Below are 23,144 nucleotides of genomic sequence, written 5' to 3' on the forward strand. Positions count from 1 at the left end.
CATCTATCAATTTATCATCCCTCGACCGGGCTTCGGGTAGCCGACTGACGTGCCCGCGACAGCCCTCTCATTCGCCTGTTGTCCTGCCCCTCCGACCCCTCAACCATGGACGATCATCCACACCGACCGGCGCAGATGGACGGTCCGGTTCGGGCGCTAGAGACTAAAGGTTCTGCTGATAACCTGGTTCCTTCGGGAATGCAAGGACCCACTCGGCTTTCTGCCTGCTGCACACCAGATCCTCTTGGTCTCGTTTGCCATGCCGATTAGTCTTTTGTTTCTCACTCCAGAAGAGAGAGAGAGAGATCCAGACGGTTCTATCGGTGGAGAAAAGATTGGCGTCACCTTCGAAGATCCATCACGATAGACGAACAAAAATTTTCCTCTCCCCTAAACTAAAAAAAGAAAGGGTCGGAAAAAGGACGCGAGGCTAAAAAAAGAGAAAAGAAGAGAGAGTGTAAGAGAACAAGGCCCAACGGCAACAATTGATATCCACCATCGTCCACTCTCTTCCAAGTTGTTACTCCCCTCCCAACAAGCTAGGACTGAGCTAGGAGTCTAGCACTCCAGCACGCTGACCCAATGTGACTCCCCTGTGGCCAAAGTGGTACATATCGTGGAGCTCGTGGAACCGCTTCCGTCGTCGACCCGTGGTCCCTTTCCAAGATAGCCAGGAAAAAATGATGCCTGAACGCCGTTCTAGTTCTCTTGGGGGTTGGGTGTCACCCTGCGCCTTTGGCTTTTTTCTTTCCAAGCGAATCTTTCTGGGTCTACTCGTGGCTAGCATGCTGTATTATGGGCAAGGCTAACTGATTGGATGAAACAGTAATCCCTAATCATGCTTTTTTTTTTTTTTTTTTTTTTTACTTTTACTACATCTTATTTTCTTGAATTTATATTTTATTCTATTTTTTTTTTAGCTTTGCTTGGGACCCACGCCGGTGATTCACCTGCTAGCTTTGCTACTGATATCAAAATTATCTCCCCTCTTACCCCCCCGATGTTTTATCACGGTGGCGATTGCTTGCATCATTTGATACAATACACCCGAATTGCCCACCCCCGTTCCTTAAATCAAGATCTATATCTCTTCACATTCCTCTCTACCTTGACGTCCTGTCCTGGGTTGTCCACAAGCATTGACCCCAAAATATTGTCATTCCTCCGCAGCCCTCTTTGCTACACAAACCCCAAGGCAGATCGCTCACTTTCCTGTCTTCATATGATTAGTGTCGTCTTTCCCTCCCCGTGATTGGATCTGGCTTCCTTGTCAGGGCTCTCCTTCTCCCCCAAGATCGGCTGCTTTCATCCAGCAGAGGCGGCTTTTGTGACCTCGATCCCATCACCTGCCTGGCCGTTTAATTTAATTCCATTCGATTGTTTGTTCACCGTTATCCCCCTTTGGGAAGTCGAAGACACCTATAATCAGAAATCTCCTACACGTTTCCCTCTCCCCTCCCTTATCTTGCAGCTGGTCCATTGCCCCCCGACGTGACAGAGACGCCGCCAGTGAACTCGACTATGCCTCGGTGACGTATGATCATTCTTTGAAGCGGGACCTTTCACTCCCTTCCTTCCTGCGCGCCACCCTCCACCGACTGGTCCTCTCATCATCTTGCCGTTGGCTCGTTGGCCATTGTCTGTGCTTCATTCCCCCGGACCGCATACTCTCTTAGCTGCGTGAGTAGCTGCGAAGTCGGTTTTCTGGCCGGCAACCCCCCTGGCGCGATCCATATCTCTGACTTGTTGCTAGGGTACCCTTTTTTCGGGCTTTGGTGATCGTGATAGAGCCATCAGCCGGATCCGAACCATTGGTTGAATAGACCGAAGTGTAAAACAAAGGAAGAAACGAAGGAAGAAGAAGGTTAATAATTATAATTATAATTAACCAGGAGGAATCTATTGAGAGATTCCCAAAGGTAACACAACCAGGCAGTCAGTGTCCTCTGGATCTCCAGCGCCGTCACTCGCGCCCAGGAATTCATCATGGCTGGCGGCTACTTCGATCTACCTATCGCCTCCTCGCGACGGTCAAGCATTACTGATGTACCTGGAGAGACCGGTCGATCTTCTGCAGGGCCGCGTGTCTCTCCCCTTCCAACTCCCACTGAGGGTGTGGATCCCGACGGCGCTCAGGGTAGGAGCCGGAATGCCGGCATTCTCAAGAGCTCGAATCGCGTCAAGTTTACGGTCAACGAAGCTTATCTAGGCCATAGCCAAACCCTCCCGGCCTCTGAGCCCCCACAGTTCGATGGCAGATCGCTACCCCAACGGCCTTTGCCCACCGCCAGCAGCATTCCACCGGCTGAAAAATCCATCGCCGACTCCCAATCGCTCCCTCTGATTGATATCGGCTCTGGATCTCCTATCGGCGCTATGGGCCTGACCGTCCACTCACGAGCGAGCTCCCCAGGGCTCATTGGTGACGATGAGATCGGCAATGAGAGGGGACAGAGGGCTATCCACTCTGCGCAGGAGCGAGCCCAACGACTCGCATCCCTGCTGGGCCGCTCCACCAGATCGCCCCGGCCCAGTCCTCGATCGAGTTTGCCGTCATCAGTTGCGTCGACCCCCACAGAGGTGGCGCTGCCATCTGATTACGGTGACGAGATCCCTATGATCAGTCTCCCCGAAAAACAGTTCGATTTTGACTACGACGACGACGAAGAAGACGATGAAGCTGGCCTTGTAAACCACCGCCGGCACACCACACGCGCCTCCGAAGCTCATCAACTTGTGAGCCAAATGACCCGAAAGGAGTTCAGTTTCCTAACCAGGATCCGCGCCCCTTCCCCGGGAATCCGATCCGGACAAGTGACCCCTCTCGAGGAGAGAGACCCAGACGCCTACGTCGAACCCCCGACCCACTACCGGGGCGGTATCCTCGCTTCCCTGCTTAAGCTCCACGATCAACCACCCACATCGCACGCTTATCCCTCCCGTGGCCGGTATGGCCATTCGCGCCAGAGTAGCTCCGGAGGACTTAGCAGCCGGGGCCTGTCTCCTGACCCAGGGTGGCGGCCTCAGCGGCCCAGAAAGTGGTACGAAAAGTCACCCAACCAGTCCAGCACCTCCCTGTCTGGATCCCTGTCCGGTTCGACTGCGAAGAATTCGATGAGCTCGCCCACCGCCATGCTCAAACGCTCGCAGAGCAGCGGTGCTGTGCCCAGCGTCCCCAAGCGCATGGACAAGGCGCAGCTGGCCGACGAGATCCGCATCACCGTCCACATCGCCGACCTGCTGGCCCGCCAGCGGTACCTGATCCGACTGTGCCGGGCCCTAATGAAGTACGGTGCTCCCACCCACCGCCTGGAGGAGTACATGAAGATGACCGCTCGCGTCCTGGAGATCGACGGCCAGTTCCTGTACATGCCAGGCTGCATGATCATCTCCTTTGACGATGTCTCCACCCACACCACCGAAGTGAAGCTGGTGCGAGCCCCGCAGGGGGTCGACCTCGGCAAGCTGTCCGACGTCCACATGATCTACAAGGAGGTCATCCACGACGTCATCGGCGTCGAGGAGGCCATCCAGCGCTTGGACGAGATCATGAGGAGGAAGAACAAGTACCCGATCTGGGTGGCCATCCTGGTCCACGGCTGTGCCGCGGCCAGTGTCGGCCCGTTTGCCTTCAATGCTCGGCCCATCGACATGCCCATCGCCTTCCTGCTCGGGTGCCTGCTGGGCGTGCTGCAGCTCGTGCTGTCGCCACGATCCAGTCTCTACTCGAATGTCTTCGAGATCTCGGCCGCGGTCCTGACCTCATTCTTGGCCCGCGCCTTCGGCAGTATACGTTATAATGGGGAGCGGTTGTTTTGCTTTTCTGCCCTAGCCCAATCCTCCATCGCGCTCATCCTACCGGGCTACATGGTGCTGTGCGCCAGCTTGGAGCTGCAGTCGCGCAGCATGGTCGCCGGCTCCGTGCGCATGGTCTACGCCATCATCTACTCCTTGTTCCTGGGGTTCGGGATCACAATCGGAACCGCCGTGTACGGTCTGCTGGACGCGGACGCCTCGACGGAGTACACGTGCCCCGCCAGCCCCATCACCAACGAGTATTTGCAACGGTTCCCCTTTGTGATCGTCTTCACCCTCTGTCTCTCGATCGTCAACCAGGCCAAATGGAAGCAGATCCCGATGATGCTCGTCATCGGGTTCGCCGGTTACGTGACCAACTACTTCGGCACCAAGCGGTTCTACTCGAGCACGCAGGTCTCCAACGCGCTGGGCGCCTTCGTCATCGGCGTCATAGGCAACCTGTACAGCCGACTGCGCCACGGGTTCGCCGCCGCAGCCATGCTCCCAGCCATCTTCGTCTTGGTGCCGTCGGGACTCGCGGCCAGCGGGTCCTTGGTGTCAGGTCTCCAGTCCGCCGAGCAGATGACCTCGCGGGCGGGGCCACACTCGGTCATCACCAACGGGACACAGGGGTTCGTGGACGCCGCCAAGAACATGTCGCAGCCGACTCCAGGCCAGGAGCACCAGGGTGTTGTATTTGACATCGGGTACGGAATGGTGCAGGTTGCTATCGGCTTTACGGTTGGGTTGTTCCTAGCTGCGCTGGTGGTGTATCCTCTGGGGAAGAAGCGCAGCGGGCTGTTTAGTTTCTGACTGACTGATCTTTATTTACCCTTACTCGCATTTTTTTTTTATCTCACCCTCTCCTTTACCCTCATCCTGTCCTCTCGTCTTCCCTCATTATATCTTATAATCCACCCCCACCTCATCACCCATGTCTTTTTCCTTGTGTTGTTTGTTTGTTGCATACGATTGGCGTCCTTGATCAGCGTCCCGTCGTGTTTTTCAGCGTCTATTTTTCCTATCTCCTGGCATCATACTCATTACTATTTCACACAGCATGTACCTTGCATTTCCTACCTCACGATCAGTTATATACGCACTTTTGGTTTGGTTTGATCTAGCGGTATAACGACGAGGGACCATCAACGATCTATCTGTTTCACATCTCATATGTCATGTCATAATATCCTGTTGGCTCTTTTTATCAATCATGGACGGTCTTTCTCCCTCACTGGGTTGTCATTTCATTTCTTTTTATCTTTTGATTCTTCAAAAAGCAAGCAAGCGAGTGCCTACTACTGTTATTATATCCGATTATTCTATATATGAACGATGTGCTTGTTTTCTATCACTTTATGGCATTTCACGTACAAGAACCTTTCTAGATGTGAAGACGAATTGAAATAGGATGGATAGAGGGGTGGATGGGTCCTATTACCTATCTACAACCTATCTACAACCTATCTACAACCTATCTACAACCTACCTACAATCTTCCTATAATCTAAACCAAGCCAAACCAAACTATAGCAATCAGCCAGTCAACCAATAGATAAATAAATGAACCGATAAACACACACACAAGTCAAACCTAGTTCCATCCAAGCCACCAAAGGAGTCATTCTGGTTAAAAATGGTCCTTCAAGCTAAGGAAAGGCAGAGAAAATCGAGGTAAATCCGTACGGGGAATGACTCCAAAACTAACGATTCCATACCGAACCATGACAAAAGGGAGTCAGTCACCAATACAGTCAGAAGATGATTTAATGGCTCATTAGTCTTTTGGAACCCTGGACGTGGTTTTGTAAAAGGGCTTCATTTGGCTATCTCTGACATACTCTCACCACTATCATATCACTATTACTACTAACTGTTATTATCTTCTTCTTCTTCTTCTTCTTCTTCTTCTTCTTCTTCTTCTTCTTCTTCTTCTTCTTCTTCTTCTTCTTCTTCTTCTTCTTCTTCTTCTTCTTCTTCTTCTTCTTCTTCTCCTCCCTAATAGCCAACATCATCCAACCACTCCAGAGATATCCCAACCCTAGCAGCCATGTGAAGAAGAAGAAAAAAGCAACCAATCAAACCACAGATACAAACCAGCAAACTACCTACCTACCCAGCAGGCGATCTACTTCCACACATACCAACCATCCAAAGGAGGCCTCCACCGCCAAAGTGCAAATCAACTCTAAAGAGTTCCCAAGAGGGCATCAGACCCAAGGTCACCCTGATCGGCCGAATCATTCGGCAGATCGTCCAGAGGATCCCTTCAATACCAACCATTAGCTTCTAACAGATCCAAGCGCACGAGTAGCAGAAGTAGAAAAGAAGTAGAAATAAAAGTAGAAAAAAAGAATCACCAAACTCACTTATCTTTCTTGTTACACCAGAGCAACTTCCATCCACTCCAGCACCAGTTGCCATAAGCATTATAGCAATCCTGGCCGAGCTCATTTCTGAGATCCCCGATGTCGTGCTTTTCGGTCGTCCACGCGAGGTACTGCTCTGGCCTATGGCCTCTGGTTGTGCCCGGCGGGGGCGCGTGCTTGGGGCAGGAGGGCGCGTCGCCCTCCCAGTAGCAGTCTGTGTCATCGTACCTGCAGGCAGAAACTGCGGTGGGGGCGAGAGTGAGGGCCGTGGCTAGGATGGTGGCGGCTGCTTGGAACTTCATGATGAAGAGGGGTTGATTCTCAAGGTTTATCTTTGTGGAAAATATCTCTTGTAGGTAGAAGAGGTATGATGATTGTTAGTGCTCTGCAAATCAGAGAGGGTGGAAGGCCGGGGTTTTATATCCGGTTTGTAGATGAATGAATCCCAATCGAGTGTTTGGTAACGCCCCTGGCAATGTAATAAGCAAGGGAGAACTAGTATGTAGGGATATATCTATCAGGTCAGATTCCCGATATAGATGGACTTTCAGAGCCAGCTGTACAGTTAGCATGTCCCGGAAGCGCGGCACAACATTCCTCTAGGAGGAGGTATGTGTTAGACAATCAATCATGTAGGTCATAAGGCATACAGTAGATAATGCAATATACTGGGGGCATGTCCGTCCCAGGAATCTGGGCCGGCATGTATGTATATCATTCTTATCTGTTGTTGGACTCTCGTTGAAATCTGTTTGCCTGCTCGATGCCTCCTTTTTGGTATGGAGATGTTCGCATACCAGCCACTGCCGTACTAGGATATGTCTCATGGGGGCTTCACTTCCTATCCATTATCATAGACTGAGCATAGTGTTGAAAATACATCTTCTGGATTCCTTAAATATCCACATATTCAGACAAGCACAGGGTAAATCCCCTATATCTGTGACCTGTGAGTACTTAACCATATTAGATTCAGACATCTCCAGCCAAACCATCAACCCCATCCACTCGTGTATAACATACTGGCTATTCTCTTGGTGGGAGGGGGGGGGAGTAAAGACAGACTTACTTTCTCCTGATTCCCGGTGTGGCTTAATCTCTGTATATTCATATACACACATACTTCCATTCATCTCTCTCTCTCTCTCTCTCTCTCTCTCTCTCTATTTACTTCTGTTTAGTTCGAGTCGGCCCTAGAAAGTGTAGACTATAGGAACCGAACCGTCTTGTCCCTTGTACTTGAGTGACAGATATCGAATATCCCCTCTGTCACTCTCCCTCCCCCTCCAATTTCACCCCCGGCAAAAGCATCCACTACTACTGAAAATCCATCCAAAAACTGCCTGGCTATCTATCTATCTATCTATCTATTAGCCCACCTTAAAAGAACCAACAACATACAAGACAAAAACAGGCCATACACATCTCCAACCACCCCCCTAGCTTTTCTCGTTGTCAACTGCAGGAAGCTTTCATTCAAGTTGTTTAGATAAACAGGTAGGTAGGTAGTGCGTAACTAGAACAGTACGTAGTGACACGTGTGTTTTCATATGGGTATATAGGTTTAATCGTGGATCTTGTAGATGGGTGGGATGTACCTACTCGTGTGGTATCTATCTATGTGCAGAAGTGAGCTACTTACGTTTTCATCGGTCATATAGGGCTGATAAACGACTACCATTCATTCTTCTGATTACTGTGTACTATACTATAATCTTTACATTCAATAAAAACTAATATACTAAGTGATACTCTATAGGTATGATTGATGATTGATTGATGATTGATTGATTGCACTACATACCAGATGTAGCATACAATGCTGATCGTGACTGGTATGGACATTCCAAACTCTGTCGGTCTACGCAGTTCCTCCCTCCCGTCCGCGGATCCAGCCAGTTGCTAGCAACCAGCCGGTCCGAGGATGCAAGACCGAGATAAAAAAAAAACGGGAAGAAAAGAAGAAAGACAGAAGAAATAAAAGAGATAAAATAGAAAGAGAAAAGAAATCAAGAAAAAGAAACCAACCAACACCATGAGATTCAAAACCTCTCAAGTTCATGTTTCATCATTCTGATCAAATGCTTTGTTAAAGAGAGAAGTAAACACCACGGTTCATCCAACACTTGATTGTGCTGAGTACCACCATCCAAACACAGTATGGAGGGCAGACGAAGAGAAAGAACATGGGGGCAAGATCACACTCAAGATCTTGCAGTCAAACAAGGAGCGAAACGGATTAACCATTGGTCATGGACCAGCAGGAGTGAACCGAAAAAAAGGAAGAAGATGAAAAGAGAACAAAAAAGAGAACAAAACCAAAGCTAATATCAGGTCATCCAGGGCTGTGTCGTCTCAAACCACATTATGTACGAGTGTTCATATTACATGACAGGGGTCTTGCGCTTCTCGGCGCTGGAAAGCACAAGCATCGGCGTCTTGCGTCTCTCCGGACCCTGGGCCACCGTCTTCTGTCCTGCGACGACAGCAGCCACCGACGGCGATCCGACGGGGGACGACACCTGGTCCATCCGGACGTCAGCGAACTTGCTCCCGAAGAACCCGCCGTCTTCGCTGATCGGGGTCGTCGTGTTGTAGGGGCTGTCCTGGGACCGCCGCTCCCGAGAAGACCTCTCCTTCCTCTCGGAGCCGATGGCGCCGTTGGCCGCCGCGCGGAGACTGCCTAGACTCGGCTTGCTCGACAGGCTGCCACTCCGGGCGGTGCCGTCGTCGCCGTCGGAGAAGGTGAATTCCTTCTCGCTGGCGGGCGTATTGGAGCCGCCGCTGCTGTGGCATCCAAAGCTGCGGGTGTCGCCGCGGCGCTCGATGCCCGCACGGACCAGGTTGTGCACGGCGCGCCGGCGCTGACGCGTGGCGAAGTTCTTGCTGCCCTCGTGCTTCGCAGTGGGCTTGGCGACCAGTTCTTCCAGCGACGGCGGACCCCGCGGCTGGCGGGTCGGGTGCTCGCCCGCGCGACCCTGGCCCGGGCCAAAGGTGCCCGTGGCCGGGGTCGGGGGCAGCGCGGCGGTCTTGGGAGCCGGCGGATGACCACCGCCGTTGGCGCGGGCCGTGTCGATGGGTGCCTTGGGCGCGGGGGACACCGACGAGCTCTTCTTGTGACCCCGACGGAACGCGTTGGCCGACGGCGGCGGCAGGGGCGCGACATCGTGCGAGGGGGAGGGACTCGAGCTCGGAGGCGACACGGGCTGAGACGAATACGCCGGGGAGTGGCGGGACTCGGGCGGCGGAGAGACCTCCGCGCGGAAGGTGGGGACCTGCATCGCGGGCGACTGGTCACCTGGGTAGGGGGCGGACGACGATCCGTCCTGGGCACTGTTGTCGTAGATGTAATTCTGCTGGCCCGTCAGGGGGTTGTAGACCGAGTAGAGGCCTGGCTGGCCGGGCACCGGCTGCACGATCGGCTGGACGCCCTGCTGGAGCTGCTGCTGGTAGAAACCCATGCCCGGGAGCGACATGGCGGGGAGCTCCGGCTGCTGCATCTGCATGCCCAGGTTCAAGCCCTGGAACTGCTGGGCCGCGGCGGTGACGCTGATCAACTGTTGCTGCAGGCGCTGCTGCTGGGCGGCCAGGAACAGATTGGTGGACATGAGCTCGGCGTACATGCTCTCGTCCATGGGCGCCTCGGCGCCCATGTCGAAGGTCGGCGGGGCGAGCACCTGCTCCGGCAAGGTGTACATGGGCCGGCCGGTGTTCATGTCCAGGCCCTGATTCATCGCCATCGAATGGCGAGGGAATCCGGTTCCCGTCGCCGTCTGAGGGATGCGTTCCGCGGTGCGGTTCGACAAGTTTCCATATCGATCACCCTCCACGCCGAGGTGTTGCTGCCGGGCCGCGGCCGAGGGCACGGTGGCGGACTTGGGGGCGGTCCTCAAGCCGGCCAGCAGGTGCGAGCGGCTGGTGCGGGGGGTCTGGAGGGGCGCAGACGGTTGGGACTCATCGATGGTGGGAATGTGCGGGGGCGGCACACTCAGACGCTTGATGTGGGAGCCCTTTCTGCGGGATGCAAAGCCGTTGGAGGGAGCTCCGAGGGAGCCCCCGTTATTGAAAGACGAGGGATAGGTCATTTGAGCAAGACCGCCAGCGTCCATACTCAAAGGTTCAAGGTTTTCGAGAAAAGTACAATCGAGAGATGAGATATACGGAACGGCAGATGTCTCGGTCGGGGGAGAGACAGGAGTCGACGTTCGATGGGGGATTATAGTATTATGCAAGATGCGAGGCGATTAGACAAGGAGCGGAATAGACAGGCGATGCCTTGTATTCTAGGAGAGCCAACAGGACTTGATAGGAGTTAGTGGAGTGGTCGACGAGCGGTTGGGCAGGAGCACACGGTACCTTCCGAGAAGAATGAACGGAGGCGCGTCTCAACAAGCGAGAGCAGACCACAAACGATAAAAGAACAATGCAGTGTACAAGAAGGAATCCAGCGAGCTGGTGATGGAGACTGAAAGGCAGCCTCGAAGGAAGGATTGACGACAGACGCGACCGGACGTCGGCGATGGAATCGATGGAATGAAACGCGGTGACTCCGTCGGGTGGAATTAAGGACCGAATAGGATGGGCCAGGGGGGAGATGCACTGCAGCTCCCGATGAAAATGATGAATAGGTGAGAAGATGAATAGATGCAATCCGATGCAATACACGAAAAGAAAAGAAAGAAAAATCGAATGGAAAACTCAAGCCGGTGACGATTAGACCTGGAGGGTGGAGGAATGATGGGATCCCACAGCAACAGAGCCGCCTCGGAGGGGATGATGGAAAGTAAGGGATGGATCGAGTGAACCTTGAGCCTCTCTGTTTGATAGTCTTTGTCTGGTGTTTCGATCTTGATGTCTTTGTTGTTTTTCCCTATTCTTTTTTCTTGATCTTTTTCCTTGTTTTTCCTTTTTTTTTCGAAATTAATTCCTTGTTTTTCTTATGAACCGGAAGAAAGAAACGAGGACCCTTGTCAAGGGGGTTGCGAACCGAATGGGAGGCGAGAGGGAGAGAAAAGAAGAGAAAGTGAGAAGGGGAAGAAGAAAAAGACAAGAGGCGGATTGGCGATGGTTTGTCGGGCTTTCGTTTCGGATCCTCGGCGCCTGTATTTTTAGGTTCTCTTTTTCTGGTTTTTTTCTTTACAGTTACCCGCGCTGTCCCAAAGACTGGCAGTCCAGTTTCCAGGGGTCCACGACACGACTGAACTTGGATATGTCTTCAGATTTGGATTGACGAAGATGAAGTAGGTCGAAAGAAGAGAAGAAATTAGAGAAAAAGAAGAAAAGAATAATGCAGGAAAGGAAGAGAAAGAAAGGTGAGTGACAGGTAAGAAGTGAAAAGGGGGAAGAAGAGAAGTAGAGAAGAAGAGAAGTTGGAGAAGAAGCGGAGAGAAGAGGAGGGGAAAGAACCAGAGGGGAGAGAGAGCAAACTGAAGAGAGAGAGAGAGAGAGAGAGAGCGAAAGAGAAGGAGAGAAGAGAAGAGTGGGTAGGAGATGAAGGAAAGGAAAGATGGAAAGAGGATAAGGAGGTGGTCAGATATACCAATTAAGGTACCCCGATCAACTCCCACCCAAGGAACTCTACAGGCCCGGGAACTCTGGATATTGCCAGAATACCTGATATTACAACAATCATAACAATACCATAAATTATAGTAACACCTAATAATAACCAGTCAGATCAATGAACAGAGCAATGAATGAAGATTCACCTTCATACCCACCAATCAGACTGTCCCGTCCCGATGAACAGATCAGTCAGCACACCGCGGGAACCAGGGACGTGCGCTGACTGGTTCGCTTCTACGTTCCACTAGTCTGGATTAAGGTTAGCGGATCTGGTTCCGTGAGCCTGAGGTGGACTCGAGCTGAGCATGTCTTTACTTTAGACCTGGTACTTTCCCAGTACCCAAGTAGATAGATACTAGAGGGACCTGACGAACTAGTACCTCCCTGATGAAGGCCTCTCGATTGATCTATAAATAATATAGCAAGTATTCATCAACAACAAAAATCAATCACGAATATTCTTCTCACTAAGTACCAACCAATAGGAAAAATACATCTCCTCATGTAGATCAAGTTCCTCAGAAGAATACAACTCATCTACTCCAAACGACGCCCAGTACCAAACGGATACTTACCTGCTGCAAGTGCTCCGGTACCTCAGCTAACTTGAGCCCTTCCCCTCCTCCATGGATTGCCCGTGGAAATCACCCCGGTCTAGCGCCTGTCAACGTGGCTCTGCTCGCCGCCAGCCAACCGCTTCCGTCCCACCATTCGCCCACGAACCGCCGACTCCTCTATTTCTTCTGCTGTCTTAATACGGGGTATTTACAGGTACCGGCTGGTCTGGACCTTTCAATTATGATTTGGGCGAACTTCACAATGGTTGAAGAAACTAAACTAAGGTAGTTATCAATGTATAGTCCCTACAGCATTATGTACACACGGTCCCGTCACTCCATGTAATGTAGGCTACAAATCGAATCAAATCAACATGTCACACGCTGCCTCCTGATCACAACGAAAAAGAGTCATAGATAGGAAAAAGTAAGAAATGAAATAAGAATAAGAATGAAACAAGATTATTCAACGCAAAATCAAGCAGAGAAAGATCCGGGTATCTGCTGGCAACAGCTAGTCTCAACAAGACCGCCAGAAGTCGAGGAACACGAGCGTCGATATCGTAAAAGGCGAGACATCCATATGATGAGGACAGAGATGGAAGATATAGAATGTCAGAGAGGGGAGGGAGAGGAGAAGAGGGAAAGACTGGATGACTGGTGAGAAAGAGGAGAATCACGCATCAACAGACACCGTCGATCCCGGGAACGGAAACGTCGCCGAGTCCTTCTGGTCGGGCTCCGGCGATTCGCCCCCGGGCCCTTTGCCAGTCATCCGGTCGAACTCCAGCGTCTCGGCCAGCTCCGCCGCCATGGGGTCCAGCTCCTCCTCTTTGAGACCCGTGGCCAGCGCCACCAGTTTGCGATGGACATCGAACTTGGTGCTGACCCCCGCGTCGGCCGTCTGCTGCGCGAGTTCCTTGACGGCGGCCCGCCGCGCCTTTTGGGCGACGTACAGCTCCCGCGCCAGCTTGAAGGTGCGCATCAGCGGGTTTTGTTCGCCGTCGGTTGTGGGGTCGTGGGTCGGAGGCGGTGCCGCCGCGACACGCTCGCGGAGACGAGCTTGCTGGATCCGCTCTAGCAGCGACTCGTAGCTGCCTCGTAATTCCTCGTACCGCGCCAGCTGCGTGTTGATGGATTCTTGCTCGGCCTCTTTGGCGCCCATGGCGGCGATCTGCCTCTGAATCTTCTGCCGATCGTGCTCTAATTGTTCGTGGAGAGCCTCCGGGTTGGCGATGTCGTCTGTGGCCTGCTGGTTCGCCTTGGAGTTGCCGTAGCTGACAGCGAGCTTGCGGTTCGCGTCGTCCATCAGGGCGCTGATCTTCGACAGGAGCGCCGAGGTGGCTGAGGATGTCTCCTGCGGGGGTGCGGCCGATTGGTGCTCGGAGTGCACAGGCGCAGGGACTTCGCCATCGACGTGGTCATTCCCCATAGTGACGGACGAAGGAGGTGGCGGGATGTCCCGTTCGGAGTAATGGGATCTCTGGATGATGTTGTTCGTGGTTTCGCCCTTCTTGTTCAATAGCTCGCCAGCCCGCGGGCAGTGCATCAGAAGTAAGTTCACCAGCCGGAACGCTCCATTTCGCGCGGCAACGAGGCAGGATGTATCTCCGTTGGAATCTTGGCACGATAAGAGCAGGTCAATTTCCTCTGCGGAGCACGTCTGGCGTAGCTTATCGAGGAGCGTCTCGCAATAGTACCGAGAGCTCTTCCACTTGCCTTTGCTGCGAGTCGTCTCCGCGATGTGGTGGAAGATCGTGGCACCAAACCAGTCCCGGAACGACACTGTGTCTAAGAGTAATTCCAAGATAGCCGGGAAAGTGCGCTTCTCGTAGTTGTTGGTGAAGAGAACTGCACGCACGAGGGGCGTCTCCTCGTGGATCGACTGGGCCTTGACATTTGCTCCCCGCCGCAGCAGATCCCGCACGATCTCCAGATCCCCCATGGCGCAAGCCCAGTGGAGGGCCGTATTGCCCGAATCGTCGATCGGGCGATCCACCTGGAAATTCATCGGAGGTTCCGGTGGAGGAACGCGTGTGGCTTCCGGCGCATCCCCTACCGTCATAAAGAAGTCCAGGAGTTGATCCCCGTAGAGGATGTGCTCCTGTTCGCTCATCGACATGGCGGAGACCTCGTTCGGTCCGCGCTTGCGTTTTCGCGAGAAGGGGCCACTCTGCGGCATGGGCACCATTTCCTCATCCGCCATCATCGACGACGATTCCAGCGTGGTCTGCTCCGCGGATTCATCCTCGTCGAACCCGGCGTTCATCTCATACTGCTCGTGGGTGAAGCTCGGGGGCCCCATGGGGCGTTGGGGTTTCACAGCGCTAAATACTTCCTCTCGGGGAGCCTTGCGATTGGCCGCAATCTTGGGAGCTCTTGGTCGGGAGGCCGTCGTGTGCTTCGGAGCGGGCGGGGGGCTGCGGTCTCCGGATACGTAGTCCATGATTGGCAGCAACTTCTCCAGTATATTGTTGCGTTCCGCAAGCTGGCGGCCTTCCGGTAGTGGTATCCATGTCCCTAATCTTACCATTAGTCACATAGTAAAGCTAGATGGGCGAGTTTCTGTGCCGTATCGCCGCTAACCTTGATATTTCCCATAGCCGCCCTGGACTTTCTCATGAACACCTTTCTGTACCTCACGCTCGAGAATCCGGGTTCGGGCGGGCTTATCGAACCCGGCAAGCTTCAATATATGTGTCGCATTGATCCAGTCATCGGCCTTTCTTCGCATAATACTGTCATTGGTCTCAAGCTTGAATTCATACACCGGAACCTGCAAACGGTCAGAGGGATAGCACCAGGGATAGGGACGGACGAGCCCTATCTCCCCCGGTTGAGAAGTACTGACACTGCTATACGTCGCAGAGTAGATCCGCGAAAAATCCACCGTCGACATGATGTGCGTCCCCGTCAGGCAACGGAATTCAGTAGGTTCCCGGACAGCACCTGAAGATCTGGGCACACTCTGCCGGATTCGCCCGGGTCTCCAAGAGCCAGTATTTGCCGTTCGTCAAGCGACAACTATGCTATGTTGTGCAAAGATCCGAAACATCACAGATCAGGCAAAATAGGATCTAGAACTGTCAAGGGATCAGCCACTGGTGGCTCGTTATAGGCTGGGTGGCATCTGAAAGAACGCGGTGGTTTGCACAACTGGGTCGGGGCGTGACGCGCCTCTCTCGGGAGACGGTGGACCGCGTTAAGTGGAAATGGCCGCGCTATTCCGGTTGCGGAGGGCGTAGTCAGGTGACAGCACGTGATCGTATCGGGACGGAAGGACCAGCAACACTTCGGGATAGCTGCAAACCCTCACTGCTCCGTTGCTCCCCTCCGTCCCCCCATTAAGCTCTATCTACCCCGCCGCCTTCCTCCAACATGACTGTCGCCGAGTCAGTGAAGAGTGCCTTTGGCCTGGCAGACTCCCGTAAGACTCAATTGCCCATTGTGGACCGCAGCCGAGAGCGACTCGCACCAGAGGTCGTCATATCCGGAATCAAACGTTAACCTTGCAATTAGCTGCCTCCCACCAGGAGATGTCGGACGCCCGTCTGCCGATGCAGTACCGGGACTCGTGTGCCAACCTGCTCATCCCGCTGAACCGATGCCGACAGGCAGAGTATTATTTGCCGTGGAAGTGCGAGGTATGAAATGACACCGCCGTGGTCAACCCTGCGTTCCTTTCCTCCACGAAACCGTTGGCGCACTCGACTAACACAACGTTCTTTTCCCTCTCTTCTCTCAACAGGACGAGAGACACAGCTACGAAAAGTGCCAGTACGAAGAATTCAAGAAGCGTGTGGCCAAGATGGACGAGCTGCGGGCTGCCAAGGACGGTGCCCGGAGCAATTGATACCAGACCAATTGGCACGAGCGAAACAGCGGGTTATGTACATAGAGATTCGAGATTTGTCCGTCCATGGAACCGAACCGACTTTGGCGTTGGGACTCCTTTGAGATTTCTCTTCCTACCACGTACTGCGCCTTCCGGACCTGTCTCCAATTCGGATGCACCTGACATCGTTTATATGAACCAGAGGTTGGAGCTGTCCAAAATCGCTATGGCACTTGCTTCACCACTGCGGATGCCGTGCCCTCTGGGTCGGCCTGCCCTCTGGGCACGCCTGCCGAGGTATGGGAAGCTACTAGCCGGGGTTGGACAAGTCCAAGCACTCGTATAACACTTATAATCATCTCAGCGTTCAGGCCCTTTCCCTTCGTATTCCTTGTTTTGCTTTTTCCGTTTTTCTTGCGCTTCAAACGTACGACGCCGATCTAGGATCGGCATTCAGCCATGAATGGCCAGCACGAGACCGTTGATCGCGTTGGACAACTGTCGTTTAGTCATACGCATCATCAATAGAAATGTCCAGAGACTGCATGCTGGACTTGCCCCTCCTCCATACAGCATCTCATTTAACAGACCTGAAAACTAAACAAAGGGCAGGGTCCTCATGCGTTGGGACGATATAACCTCTGCACCAAAGTCGACGCTGTGCAACTCCCGACGAAGATCATGTTGTACCTGCTTAGAAATGCATCCCCATAACTTACTCTCCTCAACACAGTAACTAGACCATCCACAAAAGTCCCAAGTAAGACAAAGCCTTCAGTCACAGTAGTAACTCAGTAGTAAGAATGGAATATCATCGATCGTAAGCGGAGTCCATGCTTAGAAATCAACGGCGTGGATTCCGCGGGAACAGCGTCTGTCTACCTTAAGCCCCGCTGGACAGGGAAAAATTCCCCCCCGCCGCCCCCTCTAAATCAATTCATCTCCAATCATTATTGGAATCTCGGTTTCTCCTCCGATCGGTTTCCCTCTGCGTCATTTGGCTATAAATCCTGCTTTCCCCTTCTGCTTACATCTTGATCTTACCTTTGCTGGGAGTTTTCCGACGACATCACATTGCTCTCGTCGGTTCCTAGAGCCAGGCGCATCGCGCAATCTTTTTCTCCCCTCATCGCGGCGGGGCACTTTTTTGCCAAGCGCACGGCACTCCATTGGACCACCGATTCAGACTTTCGAGACTTCGTTTATGATCGGGATACTTGTTTGATGGCAGGATGGGATTACTGTACGTGTGGATTTACTCGGGTCGCAATATCCTTGCAATCGCAATAGCATAGCTAACACTTTGTCGCTGCAGAGCTCTCGGAACAGCGCTCGATTGGCCCGACGCCAAATTGCGGGCGGATCAGGTGCGGAAATGGGGAATTGAGGTTGGTCCTACTATACTTATATGGATGCCGTTTGTAAGGAGGTGGGATATCGTCTGACTGGTAACGACAGCAATTACTTGCGATCTGGGGTAGAGCCAAGGGCAAGGAGAGGGATGTTCTGCTGTGGGGAGACGAGGTATGTCTCTATACAGTCATTGGATTGCGACTGAGGGCTGAGGCTAACGGGCTGTCCTGGCTTAGGTCGAGTACCTCGTTGTAGCCGTCGATGAAGAAGCCAAAAAAGCCCGGCTTTCTTTGGCGCAGGCCGAGATTCTCAAGTCGTTGGCCAAAGATGAGGCACTCTGGAACTCCGGAACCTCTCCGGTGTCGCAGAACAAAGAGCAGTGAGTCGCTGCGAGGGTCCCGATCCAGATATCTTCTAATAGGACCCAGCGACGGCGAGGCGCCCCCTCACTTTGTCCCGGAGTTTGGACGGTTCATGTTGGAAGCGACGCCCGGGCGGCCGTGGGGAATTCATTTCAAGGATCTGCTGAAAGTCGAGTCGAATATGAAGTGGAGGTATGCTTTAGACTGTCCGACCTAGGAGCTTCATCTGACAATGCTTAGACGCGAGATCGCAAAGACCCACATGGCACCAAACGAATATCCCATCACCCTCACGACGTTCCCCCGGTTGGGCACGAAAGGCGACTACATCCAGCCCTACTATCCGCCGTCGGGCCCGGCACTGCGATCGCAGTTTGTTCCAGACGAGATCGCCAACCCGCACATCCGGTTTCCGACGTTGGCGGGTAATATCCGATCGCGCCGAGGTCGGAAGGTCGAGTTGAATGTGCCTGTGTTCAAGGACAAGAACACCCCTCAACCGTTCAAAGATCCCACCGTGAACTACGATCTCCATCAGTGGCCCGAGGATGATGACGTGAGGAACGGCGCTGCCAAGGACGACCATGTCTACATGGATGCCATGGCATTTGGCATGGGTAGCTGCTGTCTTCAGATCACATTCCAAGCGAAGAATATCACCGAGGGGAGGACACTGTACGATCAGCTGAGCCCACTCGGCCCAATTCTTCTGGCGCTTACTGCGGCAACCCCGATCTACAAGGGATTCATGGTCGACACGGACGTTAGATGGAATCAAATCGGCAATGCCGTGGACGACCGAACGCGGGAGGAGCTTGGCGAGTTGGTCAGTCCTCTTTCTTTCCCGCCCAGTTATCCCCCACTAACACCGTATAGCCCCTTAAGAATGATAGATGGAGGATCCCCAAGTCCCGATATGCGTCAAACTCGACATACATCTCGCAAGACCCACGATTGCGGAAGGAGTACCTGGACCCCGATCTCGTCGTCGACGAAGACATCAAGAAGCGGTTAATAGAAGGCGGCATGGACGATCTCCTCGCAACACACTTCGCACACCTCTTCATCCGCGATCCCCTCGTGATCTTCTCGGAAGACCTAGAAGAGCTAGACCTAAACAAAGCCGACCACTTCGAAAACCTGCAGTCCACCAACTGGCAGCACATGCGGTTCAAGCCGCCGCCGCCAGGCACATCCGACATCGGCTGGCGAGTCGAGTTCCGCTCAATGGAGATCCAAATGACAGATTTCGAAAACGCCGCCTTCAGCATCTTCATCGTGCTCGTCACGCGGGCCATCCTCAGCTTCGACCTCAACTTCTACATCCCCATCCAGCGCACAACAGAGAACATGGAGACGGCGCACGCCCGGAACGCCGTTCTCGACCGCAAGTTCTACTTCCGCAAGGACCCGTTCTCGCGGATCCCCCGCCGACAGCAGCGCCAGACGCCCAATGGCACCAGGGCGCCGTCCGCCGCGTCGTCGTCGGGGAGCAGCACGCCTCCTCCTCTGGGGCCCGTGGAGTCCGAGTACGGGCTGATGAGCATCGCGGATATCATCAACGGCGCCGAGGACGGGTCCTTCCCTGGCCTGATCCCGCTCGTCGAGTCCTACCTCAACAGCGTCAACGTGGACGTCGAAACGCGGTGCTTCCTCGCCCGCTACCTCGATCTGATCCGGCGGCGCGCGAACGGCACGCTCTGGACGGGGGCGAAGTGGATTCGGGAGTTTGTGGCGTCGCATCCGGCCTACAAGCACGACAGCGTCGTGTCGGATGAGATCTGCTACGATCTTGTCAAGGCTGTCGACGAGATGTCTGTAAAGGAGGGGAAGAACGGGAGTGTGGGGTGGGAGCTCCTCCGGGGGAGGAAGTGAGCGTGAAGCATTTTTTGCATATATAATAATACCTATAGATTGGGGGGAACCATATCCGTCCAGTATCTAGCATGACCGTTTATTCGCTGACATCTATCTTTTACGACTACTACCACAACTAGAAAGCAATGACCATCATGTATTATCCACTTGAACATCTTAACCCTATACCTACACCCCCCCTCCCAGAAAAAAAGATCAAAGAAGCAACTCCCTCTCCTCAACAGTCGGCCACCGACAAGAATCCGCCAACCCCGTAACCTTCCAAACGCCCTCAATCTTATGCAACACAAACAGCTCAACGCCCACATGATCCACCACCCCATTAACCTTCGCCCTGAAAGGCGCCCACACAGACGCAATATCGCCCAGCTCATGCACCTTCACCTCCGGATCCCAAATCCGCTCATCAAGATGGTCCTTGATCTTCAGCACGTGCTCGACGAAGGCCCCGATGGTGCAGAACCGGGGCGACGTGGGCGGCGGCGGGCGCAGCGACATGCCGCCGGCGCGCACGCAGTACCGCTCGAAGTCGACGGCGGATTTGGAGGTCAGTGCTGAGAGGAAGCCTTTTGCTGCGGCGAGGATGGCGTCTGTTTCCGGGGAGGGGAGCGTGTAGGGGGGTGGGGCGGAGGGGGGCGCGTGGGGGTTGGGAGGGTCCAGCCCATTGCTTTCTTTCTTTCTTTCTTGGTTTGGATGTGACTTAGTTTAGATGTGGGGTGTCTTGGGTTGGTTGTTGTTTCTGTGATGTTGGGTTCAGTGATATAGGGGTCTTGGATAGCCGTGTTTAAGTGTATCTTCTAGGGTTGGTCTGGTCGGTGAGATAGAGGACATATTTGGCTTTTGGACTTGTAGAAAGACTACAAAAGTCTACGTGGTGATGTTTCCAACCGTCGTACAGCACTTTTGATACTTTCTTCCTTCTATATTTACATATTTACTCTATACTTCCCCGTTCCTCTTCTCTTCCCCATCCCATACCACAGCAGACACACAACCAAAGCATCTCCCAGCCACGTACCGAACTATCCCCCAACACCAAAAGCTAGATTGCAACCGTTACAACGCCAAAGTCATCCTCCCGCCAGAAAGCTCAAAGGTCTCACAACGCGTGCATCAGACCGGGCCATCTGAGTCCACGGGCGGACGAACAGATCCGTCCGGTTGCACAATCGGGGGGCGAAGTGGCTTGACTCATGGGAAGTTTATCAGTCGATGGGTCGATCTAAAGAGATCCAGACACGGAAGTAGCATAAGGTTGGTATATAAATAAGTTAAGTTCTGTTCTTCACGGTTTCTTGTCATTGAGTCTGCCCAATGATAGCCAGCTTTGAACGTGACAGACTATCTAACCTCTGGGTAAGGTAATACCAACAAGATCGATGCTGTGTCACCCGCGACCTCTCGTCGAACCTGGTCCAGACATTGCAGGTATCCTGCACGACCTTAGTCGCCCCTACTACAGACAACAAACCTAGAAGGGATAGATAGATGGATTCTACCCCCATGCATGATCAGGATGACATGCATAGTTCATGACGTCGTGAAACACAATCTTGTGAGAACTGAACTGATCATCTTCTCCAACTGGATCCATTCCGTAACTCTTCATCCCCCCTTCTTTCCCCTCCCCGACAAGCAAGAAGGGGGTGGGCATTCGCCTCTGCAGCTATCCACCACCCGACCCAAGACACTGTCACCATCCGTCGGCTCACACGCTCGTCGTGTTACCGGGAAATCCTCGGGTCTGCTAAGCTTGATGCTTCTGGTTATTAGTTGATGTCTGGACAGGCATATACTTGCGTCGGGCTAGTAACCCTACTGCTGTATCTCCCTACGGAAAGACATCGGCTTTCTCTGCAGTAGCTCCTGTTGCCATTTGGGGCGCAGCGAGGTCTGTCTCGCGACCATGCTCTGATAGCCGCTGTCTTTAGTCTCTCTTGGCTACTGTGCGTACCGTTTCCACAAGACATTTAGCCCAAGGCTCACGTCCGTGGTGGAATTGACTGAAGTTAGGAACGCCCACTACCAGCAAGATCTTTCCCCCGGCATGCCACACGATACCCAGTGAGACCTACAGTCTGCAGTCCCAAGTCACCGAATAGAAGTTGTACTGGGGAAAGCAATGCAACGCACATTCAAGCAGCCCTGCGGGTTAAAGAGTTCCCTCCCCTACCTTGTAAAACGATCTCTCCATATTTCAAGCGTAGAACAACAGACAAGCTCATCCGGTACCCCATATCGGAGACATGTCTTACCTAAACGTGGCCAGGTATGCATCCATGAGCGAGAAAACAAGACTGTCATGCGCGTCTAAATCTGTTCACTAAGAACCTGATGTGACCAACAAGCACTAGCTACAAATTATCTGCAATCATGTCCGACTCGTACAAGATCGGTAAAGTACATCCTCTCATCACTGCCTGTTCCAATCTGCGCACTAACCAAAATGGAAAACCAGCAGACAATCCCGTCATCAGCGTGGTGCTCCCTTGCAGAGTCCTCAGACTTGACCAAGTCCGAGACAGCAACAGGGCAACACGAACCGCCACTCCACAACCAGCGACTAGCATCTCGATAAACCCAGAAGAGCATCGCGTCCTCCAGAGAAATACTCGACAAAATCACCGTCTAGGACGAATGGAATTGACTATCATCTGGTTGCGTACAACATTGCAACGACAAACTGTCCTGCACAGTGATCATGTCATCCTGAAGTATGATCTCGCTCATTGAATACAAATATACAGATAACGAGGAGCTATATATACAAGACTTAGTGTCGAACACGCTTATCATCTACTCCAGTGCAGTTCAGGTCGCTAAGCGTGCATCCCACGAGACGACGGAGGGTCGTGTGAGTACAACTTCACGTTCATCGTAGACGGAGATATCATCCGCACGTGGGGAAGTATACAGCTAGCTCAGAGGCACCAACACGACGCAGCACTACTCATACCCCATCAGTAATCTCCATCATCTCTTATGTACTCTCCCTACGCAAGTAACCAAATAGTTACAGCCCACATACAACCCACCACCAACCCGTATCCTAACAAACAAGCAGAAACCAAAAGACACCTCCTTCACATGCAAACCCCTCCCTCCAGCATGACAAGGCGCACCTCTCCACACCCCAAAGACCCAGCCGGGACTTGCAGTGGCGGCATTCGACTCGGTAGCCACGCTCGCCACCTACTACCGGGTTAACGCTGCGGGGAGGGCACACTCTCCAAAGGTGGGCTCTACGTTTCACACATGGGGGGATGGATTCGAGGAATCACTATTGAATCCATCTGTGGGGGCGATAGCACCGTTTAGTCGGCTGGTGGCTGGATGTGGGCGTCGTCTACGGAGTATACACGGGTTGGATCCCACTTACTGGGGGGGGGGGGAGGGGGTTGGTGGGACGGGGGGCTCTTGTGTTTGA

General features: G+C 53.1%; 7 protein-coding genes across 7 annotated transcripts; 3 read left to right on the top strand and 4 right to left on the bottom strand.

Annotated features, from left to right (window-relative positions):
• Window positions 1–1,986: 1,986 nt before the first annotated feature.
• On the top strand, window positions 1,987–4,611 carry P168DRAFT_314553 (threonine/serine exporter family protein; the record flags this gene model as incomplete). Its single annotated transcript, XM_024839793.1, has 1 exon — window positions 1,987–4,611. One exon carries the CDS (start codon window positions 1,987–1,989, stop codon window positions 4,609–4,611), a length of 2,625 nt encoding a protein of 874 aa, XP_024697052.1.
• Window positions 4,612–5,624: 1,013 nt separating this feature from the next.
• P168DRAFT_278047 (uncharacterized protein) lies at window positions 5,625–6,469 on the bottom strand (the record flags this gene model as incomplete). The annotated part of the gene is made up of 3 exons (XM_024835652.1): window positions 5,625–5,839; window positions 5,943–5,986; window positions 6,168–6,469. The coding sequence occupies 3 exons, from the start codon at window positions 6,467–6,469 to the stop codon at window positions 5,625–5,627; spliced, it is 561 nt and encodes a 186-aa protein (XP_024697053.1).
• A 2,082-nt stretch (window positions 6,470–8,551) lies between these two features.
• P168DRAFT_294490 (uncharacterized protein) lies at window positions 8,552–10,276 on the bottom strand (the record flags this gene model as incomplete). The annotated part of the gene is made up of 1 exon (XM_024837962.1): window positions 8,552–10,276. The coding sequence occupies one exon, from the start codon at window positions 10,274–10,276 to the stop codon at window positions 8,552–8,554; it is 1,725 nt and encodes a 574-aa protein (XP_024697054.1).
• Window positions 10,277–12,574: 2,298 nt separating this feature from the next.
• On the bottom strand, window positions 12,575–15,443 carry P168DRAFT_246987 (putative APSES transcription factor). Its single transcript, XM_024834064.1, has 3 exons — window positions 15,141–15,443; window positions 14,876–15,065; window positions 12,575–14,809 (listed from the first exon to the last, which is right to left on the bottom strand). The coding sequence occupies exons 1-3, from the start codon at window positions 15,186–15,188 to the stop codon at window positions 12,966–12,968; spliced, it is 2,082 nt and encodes a 693-aa protein (XP_024697055.1). The 5' UTR covers window positions 15,189–15,443; the 3' UTR covers window positions 12,575–12,965.
• A 224-nt stretch (window positions 15,444–15,667) lies between these two features.
• Window positions 15,668–16,142, top strand: P168DRAFT_314557 (NADH dehydrogenase [ubiquinone] 1 beta subcomplex subunit 7; the record flags this gene model as incomplete). The annotated part of the gene is made up of 3 exons (XM_024839794.1): window positions 15,668–15,716; window positions 15,809–15,933; window positions 16,038–16,142. The coding sequence occupies 3 exons, from the start codon at window positions 15,668–15,670 to the stop codon at window positions 16,140–16,142; spliced, it is 279 nt and encodes a 92-aa protein (XP_024697056.1).
• A 942-nt stretch (window positions 16,143–17,084) lies between these two features.
• Window positions 17,085–19,741, top strand: P168DRAFT_262843 (glutamate--cysteine ligase). Its single transcript, XM_024834768.1, has 7 exons — window positions 17,085–17,367; window positions 17,440–17,512; window positions 17,583–17,648; window positions 17,714–17,856; window positions 17,906–18,031; window positions 18,080–18,665; window positions 18,716–19,741. Exons 1-7 carry the CDS (start codon window positions 17,357–17,359, stop codon window positions 19,712–19,714), a joined length of 2,004 nt encoding a protein of 667 aa, XP_024697057.1. The 5' UTR covers window positions 17,085–17,356; the 3' UTR covers window positions 19,715–19,741.
• A 107-nt stretch (window positions 19,742–19,848) lies between these two features.
• On the bottom strand, window positions 19,849–20,899 carry P168DRAFT_301157 (uncharacterized protein). The gene is made up of 3 exons (XM_024838493.1): window positions 20,821–20,899; window positions 20,736–20,759; window positions 19,849–20,392 (listed from the first exon to the last, which is right to left on the bottom strand). The coding sequence occupies exons 1-3, from the start codon at window positions 20,842–20,844 to the stop codon at window positions 19,913–19,915; spliced, it is 528 nt and encodes a 175-aa protein (XP_024697058.1). The 5' UTR covers window positions 20,845–20,899; the 3' UTR covers window positions 19,849–19,912.
• Window positions 20,900–23,144: the final 2,245 nt, after the last annotated feature.

Source organism: Aspergillus campestris (genome assembly GCF_002847485.1).
Source record: "Aspergillus campestris IBT 28561 chromosome Unknown P168scaffold_1, whole genome shotgun sequence".
In the NCBI taxonomy this organism is placed as follows: domain Eukaryota; kingdom Fungi; phylum Ascomycota; class Eurotiomycetes; order Eurotiales; family Aspergillaceae; genus Aspergillus; species Aspergillus campestris.

Coding starts and splice junctions, on each gene's coding strand:
- P168DRAFT_301157 (XM_024838493.1), bottom strand. CDS start 20,844: ATGGCCCGGTCTGATGCACGCGTT. Junction 20,760..20,820: donor CCCGGTCTGATGCACGCGTT/GTGAGACCTTTG, acceptor GTTGCAATCTAG/CTTTTGGTGTTGGGGGATAG. Junction 20,393..20,735: donor TGGTGTTGGGGGATAGTTCG/GTACGTGGCTGG, acceptor CAAGAAAGAAAG/AAAGAAAGCAATGGGCTGGA.
- P168DRAFT_246987 (XM_024834064.1), bottom strand. CDS start 15,188: ATGTCGACGGTGGATTTTTCGCGGATCTACTCTGCGACGTATAGCAGT. Junction 15,066..15,140: donor ACTCTGCGACGTATAGCAGT/GTCAGTACTTCT, acceptor GACCGTTTGCAG/GTTCCGGTGTATGAATTCAA. Junction 14,810..14,875: donor CGGCTATGGGAAATATCAAG/GTTAGCGGCGAT, acceptor TGGTAAGATTAG/GGACATGGATACCACTACCG.
- P168DRAFT_262843 (XM_024834768.1), top strand. Junction 17,513..17,582: donor TGCGGAAATGGGGAATTGAG/GTTGGTCCTACT, acceptor TGGTAACGACAG/CAATTACTTGCGATCTGGGG. Junction 17,649..17,713: donor TTCTGCTGTGGGGAGACGAG/GTATGTCTCTAT, acceptor GTCCTGGCTTAG/GTCGAGTACCTCGTTGTAGC.